A 24,938-nucleotide genomic window follows, 5' to 3' on the forward strand; every position below is an offset into this window, starting at 1 on the left:
TGCCCTTCAGTGCCCTTGACAGTGCAACGTGGTGTGGTGGGCGGACCACAGGGTTCCAACCTGGTGCACGCCTGACTCAGCCACCTTCTAGCCCTGTGACCTACAGCAAATTATGTAACTTTGTAGAACCTCAGTTTGCTCATGTTCAGAATGGGACTAACAACACATATTGTAGAAGATGATCTGAGGATGAAGAAGATGTAGAACGTTAGCACCAGGCCGCATAATGGTTAACTCTTGGGCGCCTTCCTCCCTTCCCACCTTTCTCTTTCAGCTTTGCTCCCGTCCTCACCCTTTCTCTCCTATTTTATAACCTGAAGCTCATACAGATCTTTTTGCCTTAGGTAGCCTTAATAGAACTCTAGAAGTGTATGTGTACTTTGGGGCGTGAGGCGCAGTGGGGCACCACTGTATCAGGCTGCCCCCTTTCCTTCCAGCAGAACCCCAAATTGTGATACCTTCATTAAAGGCACATCATTCCATCCCTTGCCCAGTGTTTAAATCCTCCCCAGGTTCTAGTGTAGATTCCAAGGGCTGCTGTTTCATTCACAAGTTGTGCACACACCACTGAATTTGCCCTTGTGTTGAAAACTCTAGCCTGTCTAACCCTAATTCTCTGATTCTCATCACACTTCTCTTCCGCTTGTATCATTGGGACCTGGATGAAGGGAGGAGAGTGGTCCTCTACACTTCCTGCACTTACACCCTCTTATTAGAAAGCATTGCTTTATTCCTAATTGAGAGTAAGGCTTCAATCTCCAGATCTTCAGGGGACTTCACTGTGGCCTGTCTTTCCCTGTTTTCCAGCTTTTTCTTCCATCGCTCTCCCAGTGGTTGACCCATTGTTGGCAAACATGCCTCGTGGCTTCCCACTGGCACACATCCGTGCACCGAAACATTGCCTGTCCTCCTCTCTACCTGTCCGTCTGTTCCCTTCCAGGAGGACCAGGTGGAATCCCTTATCCCTCATGACGTCCACACTCACTGAAAATATGTCCTCTCTTCTGAGCTCCTTCGGTGTTTCTAGCTGAGCCACACAGCCCACTGCCTGGCGATGGCTCTTTCTTATCTTCTTGGCCTGTTTGTCATTTGACCTGGTGTGTGCCTACCTTGTCCGCCAGTTAGCCTGCAAGGGTCTGGTGGACAGCGATCATTTCCTCTCCCCACTCTGCCCTCCCCGACGTAGTCCTGCACGTAGTAGGCACTTCAGACAACGCTGTTTCCATTCTCTCCCCAAGTATCATCCCATGCTACCCTAACAGACCTTCATTTTATTTCTCTCAATACAGAATTAAAAAAAAAATTTTCAGTTCACTCTGCATCATTGGAAAGCCTCCATCCTCTAGATTTGGTTTCAGATGTGAGTTAGTAGCATAATAATTGTTCCTTCTTCTAGCCATTAATAAATCAGCCCAAGAATATCGTAAACTGAGCATCCACTGTGCGTAGGGCACTGAACCAAGTGTTTATATTAAAGATTGCAGACACGTGGGAGATGTGGTACAAAAGGGCAGGAGTTGAGATGTATACGCATATATACATTTATATATATAACATATATGCAAAATCTTCTAACACCAAAAAGAATATAAATAGTGCAAAAATATATAATGAAAAAGCATTAGGAGTTTATAAAGGAACCATTATAACAGATTATGCTTAATAGCAGGAAAATGGGAACAGATGATTTGGACCCAAGTTATGAAGAAAAAGAGAGACCACAGGGGTCAGAAGAGGGAAGCCTGTGCCTGTTTTTGGTCGCTGTTACTTCCCCGTCACTTACTGTAGTGCCTAGGCCGCGGCAGACATGCAGTTAATATCGGCTGCAGAAATGAGTAGCCTGAGGCTGAAAAAAGGAGTGAATCCCAGGTGGAGAGACCAGGTTATGTAAAAGAGCCAGCATGCGGCACTTGGAAAGCAGCACCTCTGTTTTCCTGGGGGGAGCCAAGAAATTCCGTGCAAAATGATGGGGAGGAAGGCGAGAAGGAAAATGACAGATGGCATTGAAATCTTGTCAGGAATTTTGGGTTAAACAGACAGTAACAAACACTTGATTATCCATTCATCCCACAAATATTTGTTAAGCATCTACTGTGTGCCAAGGTACATGCTAAGACGTGGGGGTTCTATAGCGGACAGTCTGTCTTCAAGGATCGCTCAGTCTCTTCATCGCGCACTAGTAAGTGGTGGCACCTGCTCTGGACTCTGGTTATGGTTATTCTAACAGTATTTAGCGAAGGAGGGAAATCTCCTCCAGCCTCCATCATAGATGGCTCCAGTGGAGAACAGATGCCTTAATGAAAATGAGCTGCAATGCCAAGTATGTCATAAAAAGAGATGATCTGAAGGCCACAAGGAAGACTTAAATTTAAGGGAAGGAGGGGAGGGTAATAGCTCAGTGGTGGTGTGCATGCTTAGCGTGCATGAGGTCTTGGGTTCAATTCCCAAAACAAGAAGCTTAAGGGAGAACTTTCTATGTGGAAGCTTGTCTGGGATTATAGAGTGACAGATTGAGTAGCTGTAGAGCCAGCCCGAGTTTATTTACCGGCTCCTGCGTGAGCCCAGATCTGTCAGTTTCCTTGGCTTTGGATCTGAATGATGGGCTTAAGAGGATAAAACGCTTGGGTTAGGGGAAAAAAAAATGTTTATATTGATTTTGGAGGGGGGGTAGTTGTCCAGATTAACTTGCTCTTTGACGTATGTCTCTAGAGCTGAAATCAATTTTATTAGATATTTAAAAAACATATTTTACTTAGGGACAAAACTCTGAGGTTGAGATGACACCACAAATTAGTTTTAGAGCAAAAGGGGAAATGAAGGCGCCCTTGGATCAGGACTTCCAAGAACAACATTTAATGAGAAGATGTTGGTCTGTTTCTTCCTGAAATGTTCTGAATTTTAAGATCACTGCCTTTTCCTGGAATATCTTGGCCTCATTTTCCATTTATCTCATTTTTTTTTTGGTCCTTTTCTCCTATTTTATTTCTTTTTTTTTTTTCTCCTCCAGGATGATGGTCTCCCAGAAAATGAACATCAGCTGTCAGTAGCAGGAAAGATAAAGAAGCATTTCAACACAGGCCCCAAGCCGAACAGCACGGCAGCTGGCGTCTCTGTCATAGCAGTAAGCATCTGAAATACTCACCTATAACTTTCTAAAAGCAACCCACCTCGGAGACAGGCATTGCGCAGGAGATCCTACCCAGAGACAGCAGAATGGGTCATTTCTCTAGGCAGCTCGGCCACTGAAAGCACGGCGGGGAGGTCGGGGGCTTACACATGAGATGCGTTTTTGCTGATCATTTCGCTGGGAGTCACATCATTATCCAACACCTCCAGGGGGTCTTGCAGGATATAGTAATTTCATGATTTATTTTTGAAAGCAGAAGGCCTCCCCTACACTGGACTCCGCCAATGCAAACTTCTGGGCTCTGAGCAAAAAGAGTTCAGACTGTCATTTTGCCAGGACCTGGGAGGGCAGGAAAGCCGAGAGGACATGGCAGAGAGAGAGTGGAATACTGTCGATCTTTGTACGAGACTCAAACGAAAGCCACAACGTGGCAGGAAGCTTGCCCAGAAAGATTTTTCGTGAAGCTGAATTGCTGTGAACATGCAAAGAAATCACGATTTCTTGCTCCTTAGCAATTTCTGTTTTTAAAGCGGAGAGTCTTGGAACATTTTGTTGATGCGGGTGCACAAGGCTTTTTTTTTTTCCCTGTTCCATACATGCAGACATGCTCTACATGCAATTTGATAGCAGCTCTAGGCAAAGATTAAATTGGGCAGAGAAATAATGAAACCTTATACTTCCTGGTGTCATATTCTAGAGTAAATATATTCAGGTCCCAGATTACTTGAGTTTTTAATAATTTCCTCCTTTTATCAGAGTATGAACATTTTAACATAGTCAATGTGAAGTCACTTGAGCTGTTTTTCTTCTTTAAACCGAGAACTTAGACACTACACTGTCGAATTTTGAGAAATATTTATGCTACTAAACAGATGTCGTGCTCGTCAGCAATACTGAATATTTATCTGTTTCTACGGGTGTTTTGCTTTTCTTCCTCTTTTTCTTTCTCGGTTGTGCTAGAACTCCACATAAAGCTAAAGATAAATAAGTGACAACCCAAATACGGCACAATCAGTCCAAGATCTGGGTTACTGAATATTCGATAGGCGCTTCCAGAATGTGCAGGTGGCACAAATGCATGCGTGCACGCTCTTGTACTGTTTGCATTTCTTGTTTTGGGGTTGAACCCTTTCAGCAGGGAGTTACGTGAGTCTGAGTAACCGGCTCCTGAGGACCCTGACAGCACTAAAAAGAACGCACTCTCTTCCCCAAGCCCCCTCCGGGCTGCTGGGGATTTAACATTGCAAGTGGTCCTTCTCGCCCCACCTCCCCCCAGCTCTCTAGTTCTCTCTAAGGAAATTCAGTGCAGAAGTACAGAGTCCATGTCTTCATAGATCGTCAGTGTTCTTTGTTATCAGCTAACATGCAGTCAGGAATTTTTGAGAGTAACAGTCTCATGATGTTTCTTAACAAAATCAGACATGCTATCCTCTGTTTTCATCATTCATCTAAGACTTAAGCCTATTCCAAAACGTTTGGTCCCACCCTTTTCTTGTGGAGTGGACTGCCAGCACGCTTGTCCATGAAAAGGACTGCTTTTCTGCTCTTGCTGAGGGCTTACAGCTGCTAGAGGTGCTTTTTCCACCTCTGTCATCTTGGGGTTTGTTTTTGTTTCTCCTGGTCTTTTATTTTAATTAGTCTTTGGTTAAGTTTGCCTTGGTTGCCCAGTACGCTTTGTTCACAGTGTTCTGGGAGTCTTCTAGTGACCAAGAGCAGGAATTTCAGGGCAATTCTCCAATAGACAGACAACACAGATTGGAGGGGAAATCCTACTTTAATCAAACCTGGATAAATTTTGAAACCTAATCCATGTGAGTTTATTAAAACTTCATCTAAGTAGAGCTCAAAAAAAAAAACAAAAAACCCCACTCCCCAGTTAGTATCTGAAGATTAAAGGTCCACTGTTTTTTTTCCCTCTGAATATCATGACTGGACCATCTTGAATGCAATTTAATTTATCAGTTTCTCAGTTCATCACTAATGTGTTTCCATGGAAACTGTACCAACTGGTAATACACTTACAGACAGTAAAATGGGCTGTGCGATGCTGAGTTGTGCATTAGTTGCATGCTTCTTTAATCTCTTTATCCACGACAAAGTTTTGGAAAAAAGTAATCAACTCAACTCAGACTAGAAATAATTGACTTTCTGGAGAAATATCTGAAAAAATGCTTTGTCAACTGTGAAGTACAATTCACATGTTGACCACTATCGGTATTTCAAACCTGAAAGAGAATATTGCTGTAAATTTCAGGGGGTGTTTCAGGAGAAGCTGGCCTACTATAATAAAAGCATGCATTTATCATCTTCTACTGTAACATATGCATTTATGCATCATCTAACATAATGTATGCATTTGTGCATCTTTTGCTGTAATATATGCATTTATGCATCTTCTACCATAATATATGCATTTATGCATCATCTACCATAATATATGCATTTGTGTATCTCTCCTTTATAAATGTCCACACCCTCCCTAAGAACCTGGGGTAGGTCACCAGGTGCAGAGTGGGGCTGCAAGTTAGAAACCAGCCAGTTTGGCTGCTTTTATAACTACCTTTCACTGGATAAGCACTGGATAAGGCAATATATACTCCATCACCATGTTCCCATTCTTAAAAGACTAAGACCCAGGGGACCATCACACACTAAAGGAGCCCTGGCTTTAAATAGTATTCCAATTCAAACTAAAGCATAATTTCAAAGGAATGATGTTCTGCTGTAAGACAGAACAGAAGTGAGAGATGGAAGGAATAGCCTTCATAGATGGTAGGTTCTATAAAGATTATTTGACAATTTGATAATGGAATATAATTATTAATTCACCCACATGATGGAAATTTCTGTAATTCATGTAATACTGTAACGACTTCCATTTGATAGATATAGGGGAAAAAAACTGATTTCAGCATAAATTTCATTCAGACAGAATTTTTTTCCCATGGGCATGTATGCTCTCCCCAGAGGCTATCAAATGATATATTTTATTTTGAATTGCCATTGTAATAGGACTGCTTTTTTGGAAATTATATACACCCTTTCAAATTAAAAAATACATATACTATTTAGCATGTAGTATCAATCAGCTTGTCTTTTTAGGAAATCAATAGTTAAGTCATTAGTCTTTAACTGGTAATTCTCTTTCCATCGTTAAAAACCTCACTATCTGCTCAAAAAGGAATTCATGACACTTTTTCTTTCCCCAAGTGACAGAGGAAAAAGAGCATGCTGTCATAACAAATCGGCTCTCGTCACAGGTGTAATTTATGACATGAACATAGTTTAACGTGTATTCATGGTTCCGAACCTTAATGTTTTTTTGTTCATGTTGTCATTTTTTTTTCTTCTCTGCTTCCCACCCCCTACATTATGAAGACCAAAGAAAGGACAAATGATAACTTTATACTGAGGTCCTCGAGTTGGCGAGGAGAGTAATTACCAGCTGGAGGCTCACCGGGCTCCTAGGGCCCCTCTCGAAGGAGAAAAGGTGCCTGACGTTTAGGTCAGGCGGCGTGATTAGGCAGAAGGAAACTCGTCGCTGTCCTTGTAACTGCAACATTCTGCCCCTCGGAAGGACGCCATCGTCCCTCCACTACCTTTCCCAGTAGCTGGGGCGTTCAAACCAAACCAAACCAAACCAAAGGAAACCAGAACGGAACAGAGGAAGGGAAACAAAAGGTTATTAAAACGCAATTTATAGACATAAAATGGAATTAGAGATGACATTTTAACGGTGGACTTCTTGAGAGCTAAGGGATGGGAGGGAGGCCTTATTAGATTTGCTCAGCTTGATGAAGAACCGATGACTCAGATGTCAGTTCCAATTTATTTTTCCTCATTTAATGCAGTTTATTATTTTAACCGATAATTTTCCTAATGCTTTCAAGTCCTTCTTTTGCATTTTGCTCATGCAAATAGAGCATTTCAGTCTAATTGGACAAATCCATACTAATCAGTGTGCAAATAATTGTGATAGTGGGAAGCTTCTTTCTAAAGCCAGAGACCTCTGCACCAGGGCACTGCCGAATGCAGTGTTATGAGACTCTTCGCCTGTAGGTGGCAATAGAGAGCTAGTTACGAAGTAGCCATCCCTGGGCTGAAACAGAAATGCAGGCCTTCGTCTTCCTAACAGCAACTGTACTTCGATTTTTTTTTTTTCCTAAATAAAATGAACTTACATTTTTAAAGAAAGATTAAAATCTGACATTGTCGTCCATGAACACTTGGCATAGCCTAGTTTATAACCAGAATACCAAATCTCCTGAGCAGTTTTTTTAAACGCTTGGTGCCTTGGCATGTTTTTGAAATGCCTTTGTGAATTTAGCAGTGGAAACTGTCATCCCATCATGCCGGCACCACACTTGAAAGCACTCATGAGCCTCTCCAGAAAGAAAGGTGGTCAACTTGCATCCTCTCAGGGGCAGAACTGGGGAGCGGGCATACGGCATGATTATTGTTTTTCAAATTTGGGGATTGAATCTTTTATTCCTAGGTAGCCAAAGGCTAACATCTTATTCCAGGAGGAACCACCTTGAGAATTTACCCTGTCTTCTATTTATTGTACCTTTTGTTAATCATAAGCACGTAACTGTACATATGCATTTTTAACATACAGTGAAAAGCTTTTCATTTTATTTTCTGTATTTCCTTGGAGAAGATTTACTGTTTTATACTATATCTTTTTGGTTCGTAAATGTAACTGATTCACCTTTAAGAGTAGCTCCACTTTTGAAAATTAACTCTTAGTGAAAGAAATCCAAATTGCTGTGATTTATAGGCATTTAAAACCTAGTTCTTTCCATCTTTTATTTCATATTTATGAAGCCCTCAAATTTAAGCTTGATGCGGTAAGATATGGGGTGGGCCAATCTGCTTTCTCTTAGGAGGCGAACACTGATTTCAGCACTTTATTGTAAAGCATTTTTCATTGCTTTAGAATATGAAGAGGGGTGTACATCTTTTGAAATTGAGAGGATATTATTAAATGTGCATTCAAAAACTTGTTTGAAAAATTAATCTTTTCTAACAAATTGGCCTCCAAGCTATTCATGAGGGATTAGTGTCTTTTCTTGCCTTTTTTATTTTCCATGTGCAGATCTAGGATGTTAGCTAGTCACCCTGCACAAGAGGCATCGTAACTCTATATACATATATAGTCAATGAAGATCAGCTTGGTCTGGAGTCGTAATCCTTTAGCACAATGTCGATCCACTGAGTTGCCCCCATTTCTCTCTGCTCAGCTGGACCACGGGTTTACCATCAAGAGATCAGGGTCTTTGGACTACTACCAACAACCAGGAATGTATTGGATAAGGTATGAGATGGTGCAGCTCAACAGTCAGTGTTTCCATGGCAACGTGCTGGCAGTCTCCATTAACCAGTTTCTTCAGTGGATAAACATGCTTTTGATTTGTTATCCAGTCCATATGCTGCTTTATCAGTTTCATTTTAATCTTGATTGAGATGCCACACCCCCTCATTCCTTTTTTTCACCCATTATTCACACTGACATTTGCCAGCTTTCTTTCCATTGCACATGCTCAGTATCAATTTTCCTTACAGTTAAAAGGACAGTATATTTAGTGTTAATGTCAAAGCATTTTCCTGATGTTGCTGATTAAACAATGATTTCTAGTGCTTTTCTGTCCCTTAACAAATGGGAGAACAATAGTACCTTAGTATATGTTCTCTAGACGTATATACTGTCATTTTAAAATCATCAAGCCCGACCTTGACCTTATTAGATGGATGAAACAATGCATTTACACCTTAGTCCTAGAAGCTCCTCCGAGCACAGCGAGCTATAGAATGCATTGTGTGTGTTGGTAAGCTTGTGTTTTCCAATTCTCCACCTTTTTGTTTTGTTTTGTTTTTGTTTGATTGTTACTTCTCTCCCCCTGGAAATCCCTTTCTGTACTAGCTATTGCATGAATTTATTTTTTGATATTTTGTAACTGTCAGATCACTTAGCTGGCTTATCTGCTCAAGCAAAAGGGACTATGGGAGGTATCGATTCTTTTTTTTTAAAAACTGGGTTAAGAATTCTATCCAATCATTTTCTATTCCAGTCAGCCGCCCTGGCATTTCCTTCCAGGGGCATTGTTTGTGTCTCTTTAAGTTCTCCACAGGCAGGATGGTTTTTGATGGTTTGAGAAATGAACTCTGAGAAGTCCTAGGCAACTCTTCTTCTCCATCTTAATGTTTCTGAAATGATCTCCAGGTAAAGCTCCACATCTGAGCGTTTGCTAAGAAAAAATTCCACTGGGTTTGGCATTTGTTTCCCCCAAATGATCTTGCCTGTCTGCAGTAGTATAGTGGCTGCCTTATGCTGTTTCATGGAATAGAGTAAACTGAAAGAAAGAGAGAGAGAAAGAGAGAGAGAAAGAGAGAAAGAAAGAGAGAGAAAGGAAGAAAGAAAGAAAGAAAAGAAAGAAAGAAAGAAGAAAGAAAGAAAGAAAGAAAGAAAGAGAAAGAAAGAAAGAAAGAAAGAAAGAAAGAAAGAAAGAAAGAAAGAAAGAAAGAAAGAAAGAAAGAAAAAGAAAAGAGAAAGGAAGAAAATAAACACAATTTTAACCCCCAAATATTACTCAGTTTTTTTCTACAATTAGACACTAGAATCAAAGGCCTTAGGGAAGCAGAAAAGTCTAACCTTTGACACAGAATCCAAATATCTAAGATCATGATGCTTTCTAAGTCTACTGAAAGCATGATAATACCCAAACTTCAAACAATATTTTAGAGTCAGTTTGACACAGGTTATTTGTATCTTCTAGATGGGTCCGCATGTAGGAGTTGCACCCCTGCCTTTTATTTACCTAGTAAATGAGCTTTATCGATGTAGAAAGAATTCCATTTTATTTTTAACCTTTTTTGGGGGGTAGGGGGCGGCCAATCAGTCATGACCTGCCTTTGTGCAGACTCTTCTTTTTGACTTTTTTACATGGAAGACGATCCATCCACCTTTTACTTTTTACTGAAAGATAATATACATTCTGAAGAATGCATGTGAGTGCCTGTCTCAGCAAATCTTCACAAACTGAGCACACCCCTGTCGCAAGCACCCAGCTCAGGCACAGAACATTTCTAGCACCCCCAGAGGACCCCCGCCCCCCAGCGCCCTTCCGGGGAGGGTCACATAGCCCCGAGGATAAACACTGACCTGGAGTCTATCCGCATTCATTAGCTTTGGCTGGTTTTGTTCTTCATATAGATCGACTCACATCATGCTCCGTGCTTTTTCAGTTGTATGTCTCCTAACCTCAGGCATATTAAGCAAACATATACGAGGAAAGATAATATACAATTAAAAATAGGCATCAAATATGTCTATAGTTGTGCACTTTTGATAACCCAAATTACTCGTATAAATTAATTTCAAAAAAAAAACCTCTGGAAAATTGTATTACTCAATTTGGAGGCTTAAGGGTGAGTGCAAAACACCAAATAAACACAATAATTAATAAAAGTAACCAAGTATAAAAAGGCCATTTGACTAAATCCCAGTGATGGTTCCCATCAGCAGACAAAATGCCATGTCCCTGAATAATGGGCAGGAGCAGATGGGAGATCATCTCCTTTTTCTTCCACACATAAACTGCTCTGTTTTCCAGCTGGGGGCAGTAACAACAATGTTTATAGTTAATGTGTACTAAACAGCGCACCCAGTATGTAAAGCTAAATTGGAGAAATGATGCTAAAAACTCCTCAGCGTATATGCTTAATTAGGAAGTTTTATAATGCCATTTAGCCCTGGAACGAACACACTCTCCTCACTGATCGCAAATGCTTGCCTTTTATCTCCACGGAAGTGGGAGCATTTGTCTAACCACGGTGGCAGCCAACTTTCGAACACAAACAATCATTGCGGACGAAACATCCCCGCTCTCAATTGTTGTGTTTACAAATGCTCGTGGCTGTTTTCACTGCTCTGAGCAAAACACTTGGGAGATGCGCTTGCATTTTGTAAAGTAGCTCATGTCAGGGCAGAAGCTGGGGAAACGTGTCTTTGGGGTGCTCAGAATTGGCAGGTCCTCTTAGCAGGCTTTTTGGTGATGGTAGAGAAATGGTGGGGACCACGCTTCTCCTCCTCTCCTTCATTCTCCTGCCTCCAACAGAAAAATGCTTACAGGCTGTAACCAGGGAAGCAGCGTCCTGCATGGCTTCTTTTTCCAGGAGACTTGCTTCTGTCCCCGAGTCCAGGGGACCCTCTCCCAGGAATGGGCTGCCTGGGCCATTCCACCCTCTTATGGCTGGGCTACAAGCCCCTGGAAAACATTCACATCTCGTTATATCCCCCGCCTAAAAGTGCAGCCTTATTCTAAGGGGATGCGTTCACACACATCTCTTCCTCTCCCGAGTGAAGCTGTCACTGTGGCAGGAGCCATGCCCAACAACTCGTGGAGAAGAATTCCTGCATCTTCTGCATGTAGGACAAAGCAACGGCCAGAACCCAATTAAATAAAACAAATATCAAAACAAGGCATATGCTGAGAACTCTAAATAACATAAAATGTGGAGATGGGCTAGGACTAAAGGGGGGCTGAGTTCCCAGGCGTGACGTGATTCAAATGTGCATATTGGACTCGGGCACGGGGCACCATCCTGAAACAGTGAGTAACGAGGCAGAGCGCGCCTCCGCATGCACAGTCCTCGTGAGGCTATTAAATGCTGTGGTGCCCGGGTGACAAAAGGAACGGGGTCAGTCAGATGCATCTTACTTGGTGTCGGTCTGAAAGATGGGTTCCCGTGAAAGCAGAGAGGAATCCCCCACATGGTGGGAAGAGGGTTCCAAAGGCACACAGCGAGTTGCAATGCCCTGCAGGTTGCTTTGGGGAAAGTTGCCTTGGCTTTGCTCTGCCCTTGAGAAAGGGCCCCTGATGAGTGTCGGGTGCTGCGGGAAGGAAGGGCAGAGGCCTCTGCTCTAGCAAGGGATTAACCAGCCTCCCCATCCTGGCTGGAGCCTCCCTGGGTAACAGAAAGGTTAACATATAGAAGAGGCATAGATTTAAACTTCAAAACCACTCAAACTGGGATTATAGAGAAAAACACCGAGAAGCTGTGCCAGATGCTCAAGTAGCCAAGAGTCTCAGGAGCTGGGCAGCAGCACTTGGGTCGCAGTCCCACAGACGGTGGCTGAGACTAACCCAAGGCTAGTGAGACCACAGTGGGGTTTTACCAAGTCGAACAGGTTGCTCACTCTTGGAGGTTTTATTTTGCTTCATTTTATTTTCAGAGCCCCCTTAAGAAAGGATTCCAACAGTATAGATTTGTCTTTTTAAAACTTAACGTACTTGTTATCCTTAGAAATGAGAAATTGCCACGGTGTCCTAAGACTTACCGATGGGGGTAAACTGAACTGAAATTTTGTAAGTTTTCCTGAGATTCGTAGTGATTCAGTATTGATTGGAAATTCTGTGGTATTGTATTGGTTTTAATCTTGCTGCCCAAACTTCTTTCCCTCTTTATGATTTAAAAAGACGTCTGCCCTCTTTTCTACGCATTTGTTCCTGCCCTACTTTGACTCCATATATTCCCCCGTGATGGTCACTGATAGGATTTAGACTTTTTTGGGTATTAATGTGTAGGAAAGAATACATCGTAAAGAGATTAATCGTAAGTATTGACACACCGTTGTTCTATTAGGAAAGAGTGTTAATGTCGATATACTGAAGTCAAATTCTCAAATATGAGTCAAATACATATACTTCTAGAAACTAAAAAGTCTTGAAAATTGAGATAAACAAACCTGATTAAAGACTGGCAGCTCGGTGCATGGAGAGCCCGTGGCTTTGGTGAAGCCCTGGTTTTGGATCCAGCCTGTGCTACTTCCTGTCTGTTGACTTTGGGCAAGGTACATGGTCCTTCTCTGATTTTCCGTTTCCCCATCTATAAAAGGAGAAGAGTATTATCAACCTTCCAAATCTGAGGTGAGGATTAAATGAGATGCCTGTGCAAAAGTGCCTCCTTCACAGACCCAGCCCAAAGGAAGAACCCAGAAAAGATTATTTCAAGAGCACCCACTCCATGCAAGAGACAGATTTTCCTGTGACAACTGATCTCTCTCTGGATCTAAGCATTTGTTACTAACGTAGAGCTATGAACTTTTTTGATGCTTAGATTGGGATAAACTGTTGAATAATTTTTATGTAGATTATCCATAAATTCGGGGCATTAAACTTTACTTAATCAATAGCCTGAGATCCTGATGAAGTATAAACTTAAAAAGTTACCTCTAGGGCAGAGATTGGCAAACTACAGCCAGTGGGCTGAATCTAGCTCACTGCCTGTTTTTATCAATAAAGTTTTATTGGAACACAGCCACACTCATTCATTTATAAATTGCCCGTGGCCACTTCTGCCCTACAGGGGCAGAGTGGAGCAGTCTGTCAAAGAACCATATAGCCTGCAAAGCCTAAAGTACTAACTGGCCTTTCCAGAGAAAGTTTCTCAACACCTGTTCTGGGGGAAAAAATGTTCTAAATTAAAAGGCGCCACCTGGTGGGCTTATTAAAAATTGTATCACCACCACTTAGTGGAATGCCTGGCATGTGGTAGGTATCTCATAACTATCTGTTAACTTAATGAATGAATGAACTTTCCAATGGAGGGACCATTAGTAGAGAGAAAACTTGATTTTGAGGAAATGTGCTTGTTAGGAGTTTGTGGTAAAAGAGAGTTTGGACAATCAAATCACAGAGAGGCTCTAGGATAGCAACCCACCATAGCAACCCCAGAGGAAGCCTTTGACAAAGCTGAAAAAATAGTTTTTGTGATAAAAGGAGTTACCCCTTAACTTGCCTCCTTATTTGGTAAGTTCCAAATTTTCATAGATTTTTTTAAAGATAAACTATGCCTGCATTTGTCCTTTAGGTGACTAGTAGGATGAAGGTCAAACAAGATGGCAACTAAGCTTAGCTTCTGCTGTGAGAAAGTCAGGGGCTGAGGGGCGGAGGCAGCATGCCATCCTGACCCTCCAGACACCTGAGCTCAGCAGGTGGCTGTAATTTTAACCCTGTGATGGGAGGGCCACCAGAAACTCCCTGCGGAGCTGGGCCAGGGTGGGATTCTGTGAAGAACCCGATCAGTGGGAGGAGCTCGTGTTTAAGTGTGATGGAGAAGCCTGGAGCAGCTCCGTCCAGGGAAACGGGGGCCACGTTGAGAGTGGCACCCGGACGGGAGCTTCCAAGGCCACTGGTTTCATTCCAGGAGGCCTCCTTTTGCCGTTTAAATGGTCACCTTCGCTTTAGGGAACTACCGTGTCATAGATCCAGATACTGTGCAGTTGCTGGCGAGACCCCAAAAGGATATTAAAGCAAAACAAAACAGAACCATAATAAGCATGACAGCAAGCCAAAATAAATGAGGGTGGATATATCAATCGAGGTGTCAGTTTAATTTTACTAGCAAGCAAAACATTTCCAAAGTGGCAAGCAAATCGTAACTCAGTCCCTACAGAGTAAGGGCGAGCAAAGGAGAGGGTTTCTGAGATTAATGCCCCAACAGCTGCATCCCCGGCTCATTCTCCTAGGTGGTATGAATAATGGATGGGCTCAAAGGCAACATGCACAATAATGTTCTTTTATTAATGAAATGAAGACTGTTTGTGACGGCTGGCAATAAATTAAGAAAAGCGAAAAAGCAAAAGCAGTCACCGTTTGCCTCTGAAAAATGCAGTTGCTTAAATCCAATAATTACTGCCACGACAGAAAACATCGCCTCGGAACTTAAACGAGGTGCATCTCTTGCAAGTCCTGCACGTAGTGCAGAACAGAAATATTTTTGATCCATAGACTGGAAGGTCTATTGTTTGCTAGGAGAAAAACATAACCCACCGTAGTAGATTGATGGTGATACTCAGCATATTCGTAGTATTGCCTAGGTGCACGTTTCCCTAGGAGTGACGCGCTGTACGTCCCCTTCAGTCTACGGCCTGGGAAATGGGGGCTCGACGTGGTTCGGAAACGTGTCCAAGGTCGCATAATCTGCTGAGCTAGGACCAAAAGCTACTTCTCCTGACTTCCCCCTGCTGCTGCTTCCAAGAGGATTAGGCTGAAGCTACCAGACAGGGCACGCATCACACAGACGTGGGCGACTCAGGCAGGCAGAAACAATGTAAAGCTCCAATCCACAGTCTCACTTCATTCCCGACCTAACTCCTCGAGCTGTGTTTCTGCTCTAACATTGCAAAGATTGGCCAGATGGATCCATCCCAGGTGTTTACACTGATTTCCAAATTTAATGTCAGAAAGAAGGATTTCAATCATCTGAGTACTGTGTTGGGGGGAGTGTCATTTCATTATAACAGAAGAAGCCACTGGCCAAATGCAGGAGAGGTGTCCCTTGTTGGAACAGATTTCCTTGGGATCCGGCGAGCACTGTCTCTTATTCATGCATGCCTGGTACTATGGCAGACACCAAAACACGATGGATATGAATGTCTCTGAGATCTCCAACTGCTATGTGTGTAGCCCCCTGAGTTGCTGAGGTCACTGGCATGATTTTACCATTCCTAGGTCTTCACACTTCATCTCACAGCTCCTGAGAACACTGATCACCAAGGGCTTACAGTCTGAGGTGGGGATACACAGTGTTCCTTCTGTGCAGGACAGATTTATATTCGTGTCTCTATGTTCTGCTGTCCGGTCAGTTGTTCCGTCTGTTTCTCAGCATCCCCCAGTCCACTGCTAGTTGGCTGTAGCCCCACATGCAATGTAGCCATCGTCATTGGGCCCGTAATTTAAGTAACTAGATTAGAGCTCCCTATTTGGTTATTCCTGGTCAACTTCAGAATCTCAAGAGATTGCTTGCTCACCTCTAACCTGTGATAATTAGCACCCAAATGTGATAATGCAGGCTTCAGATTCTCTTACGAGCTCTTAATGAAGTGATAACTTACCGAGGAGCCCTTGGGAATTCTGCGGCAAGTCCGTTCACGTCGGTTCAACACAGCAGCACACCGTGAGCAAAGTAACTAATAAAACAATAAGGCTGTTGGGAGGCCTTGAGTTTGGGCGGACCATCAAAGCTGAGACTGACCTTCCTTCATAAAGACAGGCGTTAGGAAGCAGAGACCCTATTTGCTTCATCTGTGGGAATTTTTTGTGATGAGTAAAAGAGGAAAACAGCCTTTCAGAAATGGTTCAAAGGCCCCAGATTTAAATCTATGATACAGCACTTCTGAGGGAAAATTTTGTTTTGAATGTTTTCTGTGAGGAAAATGATCAGTTGGATGATAAATATTTTTATAGCAATACTTAAAAAAAATATACATTGACATAATGTTCTCTATCCCTGCTGGATCATCTGTCCTGAACGACATGTGGGGGCTACAGAATTCAGTTGTAAAATTTGAACTGCAGAGGTTTTAGAGGCAAGTTAATTTTATAGCCACAATTAAAATTCTAAAGATACCATATATGACAGTGCTTACTGGACCACAATAATGGTTACTGAGTAGCTAAATATATGAGTACAAGAGATTATTAACTTTATCTGATGTAAGCATTTGATCATATCTAAGACATAAATCATATTCTTAAATATTAACTCATAATACCGTAATTTTTTTACTCTTTTGTATTATAGACTGGCTTAGAGTTCTATTTTTTTGTTATTTAGAAAGTACATAATCAACTACAATAATTACATTCTGTATTAATTTAACAAACATTTACTATGTCCCTAATATGTGTGCCACAGTCAGCTAGGCATTCTGGAAAATGCAAAAAAGGTTCAGATTCTAGCATCGTGGAACTTGTATAGGTTTTGGGAAATATGCTCAGGAAAGGTTGTTACCTATTGGCCTGTGTGCAGTGAGTGTCAAAAGTTTGGTCAAGACAATACATGCCTGAGGAATTTAGAAAGACAAAGTGTGATGCAGAAGGTGAAATTTGATCAAATCTGGGAAAATAGATAAATGTGAATGGGTGAGAAGGAGGAGAGGTGATGCAGGTTGGCGAATACCTTGAGCCAAGATGCAGAAGAGGGCGTGATTCGAGTACATTCCGAGATACAGCAGTTAGGACTGTTTGGATCTCATGTGAAGAAAACCCAAACCAAACTGGCTCTAAGCAAAAAGGAAAGGTATGATTTTATATAATCTGAAAGGTCCAAAGATTGGGCCTGGCTTCAGTGATGGATGGATTCAGCACCAGCAGGGCGGGGTCTCTTTCCATCCCTGCACTCTGCCTCCCCGTGCTGGCTTGAACCTGGAGCTTCAGGGTACCAGGATGGGGGATGCAGCTCCAAGCCTGCCACCCTCTCACAGTGGGGACTTGTTGTAGCTGTGGAGTCTCGGTGAAGGTCTCCTTGTGTCCTGTGAGCTGGGCCGGGCGTCCATCCTGACCCAGTCTCGGGGACTAGGGAATGCAGTCAGCATAGGCTTGCTCCTGGGTCACAAGCCACCCCTGCCATGCCCTCAGAAAGGGGGTAGGGTCCCCTTCACTGGAATCACAGAGTATGGGAGCGGGGTATGTCCAAAGGGAAACTGAGGTTCACCGTAGGCAGAGGAAGGGGATGATGCTGTTGTCCGCCAATGGGAACCTCTGGCTCTGCTGATGTCCCAGGACCATTTTGAGTAGCAACAGGAACGAGACGCTGGAAATTTTTATTGTAGGCACGTTGTGACTGTTAGGACAAGGATTGGGCTTTATGAGGAATTGTAAATAAATCGGACCTGGGGATAATTGACCTGTCAGCTGTGTGCAGGATGGGCTGGAGGTTGAGTGCTCAGGAGGGAAATAAGGTGACCTCTGTTGTACCTTCCCTTATTTCAAAAGCCACAATGTTTGGAGAGTAGCTGCTGTGAGCTGTGAGCTGTGGGGAGCACAGGCAGGATGCCCAGACTTGATCTTGCCCTCCAAAGAGTCTGGAGCGTGGCAGGGAGCGGCACATCAGTCAGTTGCGTTGTATGCAGGACACATAGTGAGAGCTGTACTGGGCTTCAGGGAACGCAGAGAAGTTCTTGAATGAACCACAGTCCATAGAGCTGGAAACAGAGTGAGCAGAAGCCCGGGGAGAGAGGCCAGTGGGCAGTGATGCCCTTTGGAACATCTTTGAGGCAAGTCTGTTGGGAGCCCTGAACGTTGTAGCCTTTGGGAATATTGCGAGGCCCCTGGTGGGTTGGAAACTCTGTCCTCAGGCCCAGAACGGGATTGTGCACACGGTGAACCCTGGCGTGCTCCCCTGAGAGGGTTCTCGGTCGTCAACATGGGTTCACCCTGGTCTTTTGGCTTCTGGTGCTGCCTGTGGTCAGTGTCCTCTCCCTGGCTCGCTCTGGCTGGGAACTGAGGAGGACTGAGCTCCTGGAGCGCAGTGGCTCCATCTAGTTCTGCTTCAACACACTTCAGAGCGAAGGGGAAGAGGTTGCCTGGACCTTGTGCAGGAGAACTGAGTTCTGTTCCTAGTCAGGGATGCTCTGCGGGCCTCACTGTCCCTGCCTGTAAAGGCAAAGCCCTGGACGAAGAACGCTTTCTCAGCTCTATTTAAATGCTGAGTCTGTACTTGCACCAGAAGCAACCATCGCGCCCTTAGTACGTGATCTGGGGTTCTGACGTGCTTTGTTTGCAGAAATAACTGCGGTGAAGCTCCTGGTGAGATCGGGACAACCGAAAGCCTGGGAGCGTTTGAACACAAGGGCCCATCAGCAAAGGCCAGCACGGAAAAGCTGCTGACATTTTGAGAAACAGGCAGGAGTGGCCAGAACTGACCGCTTAAAAGGGACCAGGCAAGGGCTGTCCAGGCAAAGGGACAAGGGAGGGGGAGAATATGATTGTCCTGATGGGGAAGCTAAGGGGAAGGGGACCATCCATGCTGGTGAGTGCCACCAGCCTCTGCATTAAACGGTGTCAGGATTTGTGGAGAAAAGGCCTAGGTCAAGGTGGTGAAGGGGGTGGGGTACAGCTCTGTGGCAGAGTGTGTGCTTCGCATGCATGTGGTCCTCGGTTCAATCCCCAGTACCTCTGTTAAATAATAATAATAACATAAATAAATAAACCTAATTACCCTCCTCCAAAATAAAATAGTAATAATAAAAATTAACAAAAAGAAAAGAAAGGGCCTATTTCAGTGGCTGCAGCCAAAAGCGTGACTGGGAGTAACTGAGTGAATTATGGGCAGATGAGGGAAACATGGAGACAGTGCCAGTGAGGGGAGGGAGGGAGGGCAAGGACCCTTAGGTGCGTTCCAGTGCGAGCTTTGTCTTGCTCTCCTCTAACCTGTAGTTACCTAATTTTAGAACAATATCTTACTCTGTAAAGAAGAAGAAAAAAAACTCACTTTTCATTTCTGGGAGTCTTCACCATTTAGAAAGCATCTGCACGTCCATTTTTGCCTCTAGCAACTGTGGGAGGGTGGGAGGGCATTACCCCTGCCCCTGATTTAACTGAGAACAGAGTGAATGGTTCACGGCCAGTGATGGATGGAGCAGGACACAACGTCCCTGACGGCAGGCCCCGGGTGCTTCCTCCCGCACACCAGAGAACCTCCGTTACCAGTCAGCATTCGGTTTGATGCCAATGACTTTTTTCTTTCTCAAGAAGGTAGACATAGAAATAGTTTTTATGACCAAGGAAGTGTTTATATTACTCTTGGATTAACTAGAGAGTGGTTTTTTTATGCAAGTTCAGACTAAATAGATGCCTGGGTTTTTTCTTACCTTCAACTCTGCACAAACAGAACATTTTCAGTTTGCATTGAAAGCAAAATACCATGTGTTGTAACTTCACAATGTTTTAAATAAAGTTAGGAATTTGGGTTTATGATGCCGAAGATATCATAAAATCGGTGGGTAGAAGACCAAGTACTATGTACATGAGGGTCCTTAAAAATTCGCCACGCCGAGGAATTAAAGGTAGACATTTCCACAAACCAGTTATTGAATCACTGTATTAACAGTCTACTGAGACAAGAAGTGAATTATTCAAGTTTATCTTCCTCATTGGCTTGTAACACTGTTATTCAGTGTGTGGATAGTTTTTGAAGCGGAGCAGTTCAACCTAACGAAGCCATTTACTGTACTGGCCTACACTCTGCCTCTCTTTATTGCTTCATTTTGGAACTTCGATTGCCCCATTTTAGATCTAACATGCTACACTGCCGTCGTATGAGGGGCTTAGTTTTCACTTTGTTCTCAGAACCAGGCTGGCTATAAATTTATCTCTGTTCTTTGAAGAAGCTAACAGTAAATTTCCAAGAGGAAAAATGGTGGTAGATATCCCTGTAGAGGAAAAGTAATCTCTTAAAAGCAGAATAACCTCCAGGCTACATCCTTTTAAAGAGGGACTTTCAAACAAGGATGCCTTCAACTTTTATATGCGTTCTGTATTTTTGTTCAGGCTTTGTACCTGCTCTTCTGCTCTCTGTGTAAGGTTTCTCTGTAATGACCTGTTCCTCCTCACACCCATTAAATCTGTAATGAAGTCCTGCCCTCCCCAGTCCTAATGTCATAATAGCTTCCAGAACTATGGCTGGATAGCACATCCCGGAGATCAGCTAATGTTTCCTCAGGAAAATGAGGCACAGAGACCAGGAGTCTCTGGTCTCTGTGCCTACAACACAACCTACGACATTGAATCTTGATTTTGTAAATGACCACATGCTCCAATGAAAGTGAACTTAGTAAAGGAAAATCCGCAGGAAGGTTTCCATCTGGTTTAATTGCATTCAGAGCAGTTTTCAATTTCAGGCATGAGGTTCCTTCAAAGTCAAACCCATCATCCTTCCCAGAGATTCGGCCACACTCCCTCATCAACAGATAATAAGAGAATTTAGAATGGGGAGGTGCTACAATAACAAGGCGAGCTGGTGGCTCTGTTTCCGTGTCTGACGACTTCATCACCTCTCATCTTTATTCTGCAGCCGCCTGGAGCTGAATGTTGATGAACGAGGCACACCTGGCGTCCTCACGTGGCAGACACTCTGTCCCGGGGCCCCCGTTTACCAGGGGGTGTCTGGCTAGGCTGGGAGCGACCGAGAGTAATAGATGTGGAGCTAGGGGAGGTCTGGGTAGGGCTGGGGAGGGGTTGAACACGGCATCACCCATCCTGCCTGTGCCCGCGATGTCAGGACCAGATGCTCTAAGGAGCTGCATCTAGGGGAGCAGAGAACCAACCATGGACAGGTTAACTTGGCCAGCATATTTGTCTGACCTCAGAAAGTTCCAGAAAGCATTTATTTTGCCATTTCCTTCGGCCTAATTGTGCTCTTTCTCATTTTATGCCCCTGCTAGACCACCGCTCTTGATAAGGAGAGGCAGGTTTTCCGACGAAGACGCAACCCGGATGTGAGGAGCCAGTACAAGGCCCAGCCAGCGCCGCCTGAACTCAACTCGGAGTCGGAAGACTACTCCCCAAGCTCCTCCGAGACTGTTCGCTCCCCCAACTCACCCTTTTAATAAGACCCTTTTACTCGAAGTCCTAGCTTAACCCTTTGAGACTCTGAGATTTTTGCCCCCAGATTTACGTAAAGCAGTTTCATCTGACCTACCTAGCACTCAATGCTTGAATGGCCGAGCGGAAAAGTGTCTTTTCTGGTATCCTTGTAGCGATGTCCCTTTGCTGGTTGAGATGATGACGTGTCGTTGGTGGTCCTCAAAGGGTTAAGGCTATTTTGCAACTTTTTAAACCACAGAAGCAACGAATGTTTTTATCAATCAAGCTAGGATCTGCAGTATGTAATATCGCACACATTAACCTTCTGAGTGCATAGGATTTTATGGCAAACCCTTGGGGAATTTTTCAGGCCTTTGGATTTATACATGCATGTTTCTTGATTTTGCTGCAGATCAAGGGTTGTTATTAGATGCTGAGATGCCCAGACAAGAAGAGCGTCTAGAGTGATATCTTGCTTGTCCTTTCTTGTGGGGTAAGAACGTGGCAGGTTTATAACTTAAGCATCAGCATTCCTCTCCTCTCCTCACAGTCCTATTAAGAAAAGGGACTTTCTTCCAGTGGAGGTCTGTCAGCTGCCACGAGTCCTGCGTCCCCAGTGGAGGGACTTAGGTCTGTGGCTGACAGCCTGACCCGGGAACTAGATGGTGCCCCTCCCCCAAATTGCCTCCATATGAAGATGTGCTCATGATGCCCCAGAAATGCTGCTTCCACTCCAGCTGCTGCTACTGCCAGCACAGACCCTCGGGAAGTCACCATCCCTTGTCCTGTGCTTGGTGAGTGAGGGTCTGCCTGCTCAGTATGAGACATCTACAGGAAAAACAAAACAAAACAAACTGGTGGAAAAGAGCAATAAATTGCCAGGTGCTCAATAGGGCTGGAATTTCAACCAGAAAGAGGCAACAAGATCTTGTTCTTTTTCTCACCTGCTTTTTCATGCATTTCAGTCTTCAGTGTGAAATTCACAGAGTATGAAGTCCGTATGTAGGCAGAGCGCTGGGGCACAGGGGACTAGAGGCTAGTGCTTTGCAAAGTGGCCAAGGAGAAAGCACAGTGGGCAAACAACCTAGGATGTCATAAAAATAGGTCTTAAAGAAATAAACCATCGGTAAGAGCATTCCATGTGCACCTTTAGGTCACCTACATATAGTCTCCCGGGGAGAACCGGATGGGAGACCTAGAAGGTACCCTGACAGATAAAACTTCTGCTTCCGAAGATGACCTTTCACAGCACTGCCCTTAGATGTCCAGAGGGAGGTGCTGTTTTCTCTCTTTGGGCCAAGTCCTGTCCGACACTTGTATTTCACTCTTGTTACCAAATCTTCCTGCCTAGCCCTGTGTCTCCGGTGAGTTCCTTCTGCGTGTATCACATTCAGAATAGGGGCCTGCCACTGCCGGTAGTTACTGCGATGCTTAGAGAGGAGGCTGGCCACGGTGTCTGGGAGGTAGGGGCCCAGTTCACACGTCCTCCTAAGGTTCGCTCAGCTCTGTGACCCAGGAGACAACCAATGAATGATGGGTCCTGAAATTTGCATCTAGATGGCTGAACAGCATGCACTGCCTCTGCTTTGGAATGTACTTCAATATCTGAAAGTCTTGAAGTCTGTGTATGACGTTTCCACAGTCAGTTCTGTATTTTCAAACACACATTGGCCTTGGATGGCTGCTTTTTACACTTCAATTCATAAACATATGGTCTATATTAATATAGATTTTTAAATCACAGCATGTCATGATTTTTTGCAACACAGTCCCCCCCAGTTTCTTTGTCTTCCATATTTAGGTTTATCTCTTTGGCCTGTGTTGTCCTGCTATGTAAACATCAGATCATATGTTGAGAAGTTCCCCTCTTTTAAAGAGTCCTGAATATCTTAACAGACAACATCACAAAGTAGCACAAGTCAATTGGATTCAGGGGGAGGAGGGGAAGGACAGAACACCAGGAGGGGTATGGTGTGTAGGTAGATTCCGTATTAGTAAAGTACCCTGAACTGCTCAGAATCTACTGCTTTCTCAAGAGCTCTAAAGCAAAGCACTATTCTAAGTAAGACTCAGGAGTAGGTGTATAGGGTGGCCTCGACGCTAAATGTGTGAACATGAAAAGATGTGGGTAGAGACCTACCTGTGGCAACTGTCACTTTCCTCTCTTTGAACTACTGCTTTTTCCATGGGCATTTACATGTGTTGCTCCAGCATCTAGTGTACAGGCCTTACGGTGTTCAGCTCATACCTTATTTTGTCCAAGTCTTGAAGGACTGTGGCCGACGTGAGACTGTGGCATGTTTCCCAGAACACGGCACAGGGGCAGCTCAGAAGACTGCAGGGCCATTCGGCAAGGGGATCCCAGCGCATCGCTGTAGAATTTGAGTGATCTATGCTGTGTAAACAGCGGAATGTGACCTGTCAAGTAGAAATACTGAGTAATCAGATGGAATGCAATCTTTTCAGCACTAAGCTATCAAGATCCTGAGTGTCAGAGACGTACTCAGAGGGTTAACAGACAAGCACAAGGCATGCTGATTACGTGGGTGTACCCAGACTGCTTTTGCTTTTAGCCAGTGCTTTCTGCTTTTTTTCACGACATTCTTGGGATAGTTCAAGTTTGAAATAATTAAGTGGTGGTGTTCTTTAAGGAATTTCTATAACCAAATTGATCTTATTTTTTATTTCACTTTATTATAGAATAAATATGTACCATTATGGCAGTGTATCTCTGTAATGATCAATTTAATCATTGCCACAAGTGTCTCCATATTTTTTTTTCTAAGTATTTAATATAGCTCTTATGGTGGTGGCCTGGTAATGGGGACTGTCTTTCCTTTATTGATACATGACCAACCATATGGTATTTTCAAGGGAATTTTAAGATTCTTTTTTTTTTTTTCAGTTTGGTAGTAGACTAGTTAAGGAAAAACTCCTTCATTACTTGCATTGTGTAAACCATCTCTGTAGATGAGAACTGTTCATAGGGATGAACACATTTTTCCTCGACATTGTAGCATTATTCCTCATAATCAATGAATATGTGATTTGCTCCAGATCATTAGAAGGAAAAGTAAGATTTCAGTCACTGAAAATGTTTTTAACTGTAGCCCTCATTAACTTACACGTGGTGCATACTAAAATAAGCAGAGAAAAAAAATGCAAATAAACAACTAAAAACGCTTGGTGTTTTGTATTCAGTGAGACCTTCTTAGAATGTGCTCGGCCCCTGCATGGGTGGTGGTTAACAGGCCCATCAGATATTGTTGAAAGAAAGCAATATATCCATGAATGAAGGCTAAAATGTCAATCTTTTACCCTTTGAGGCGTATTTCAGTTGGAAAAAGAAAAGAAAAATTGGCTTAGCTTAGAGGGTCACAGAGCTACCGTATGACTAAGGCTCACACACATTAAATCATGGTTGTTTGCTGGCCAGCGGT

General features: G+C 43.5%; 1 protein-coding gene across 4 annotated transcripts in view; it reads left to right on the plus strand.

Annotated features, from left to right (window-relative positions):
* The window catches only part of DCLK1 (doublecortin like kinase 1), a 295,805-nt gene extending 271,124 nt beyond the window's left edge, over window positions 1-24,681 (plus strand). For 2 of the 4 annotated variants that reach the window (XM_031465885.2, XM_031465884.2), the window contains exons 16-18: window positions 3,008-3,121; window positions 8,371-8,444; window positions 21,357-21,514. In XM_031465885.2, coding sequence (XP_031321745.1) covers window positions 3,008-3,121; window positions 8,371-8,444; window positions 21,357-21,414 — 246 coding nt within the window. In that variant the 3' untranslated portion in view covers window positions 21,415-21,514. Of the gene's footprint in view, window positions 1-3,007; window positions 3,122-8,370; window positions 8,445-21,356 lie in introns of all 4 variants that reach the window. The other 2 variants (XM_031465883.2, XM_031465882.2) reach the window with 1 other exon arrangement.
* Window positions 24,682-24,938: the final 257 nt, after the last annotated feature.

The sequence above is a fragment of the Camelus dromedarius genome, chromosome 13, assembly GCF_036321535.1.
Source record: "Camelus dromedarius isolate mCamDro1 chromosome 13, mCamDro1.pat, whole genome shotgun sequence".
Classification (NCBI taxonomy): Eukaryota; Metazoa; Chordata; class Mammalia; order Artiodactyla; family Camelidae; genus Camelus; species Camelus dromedarius.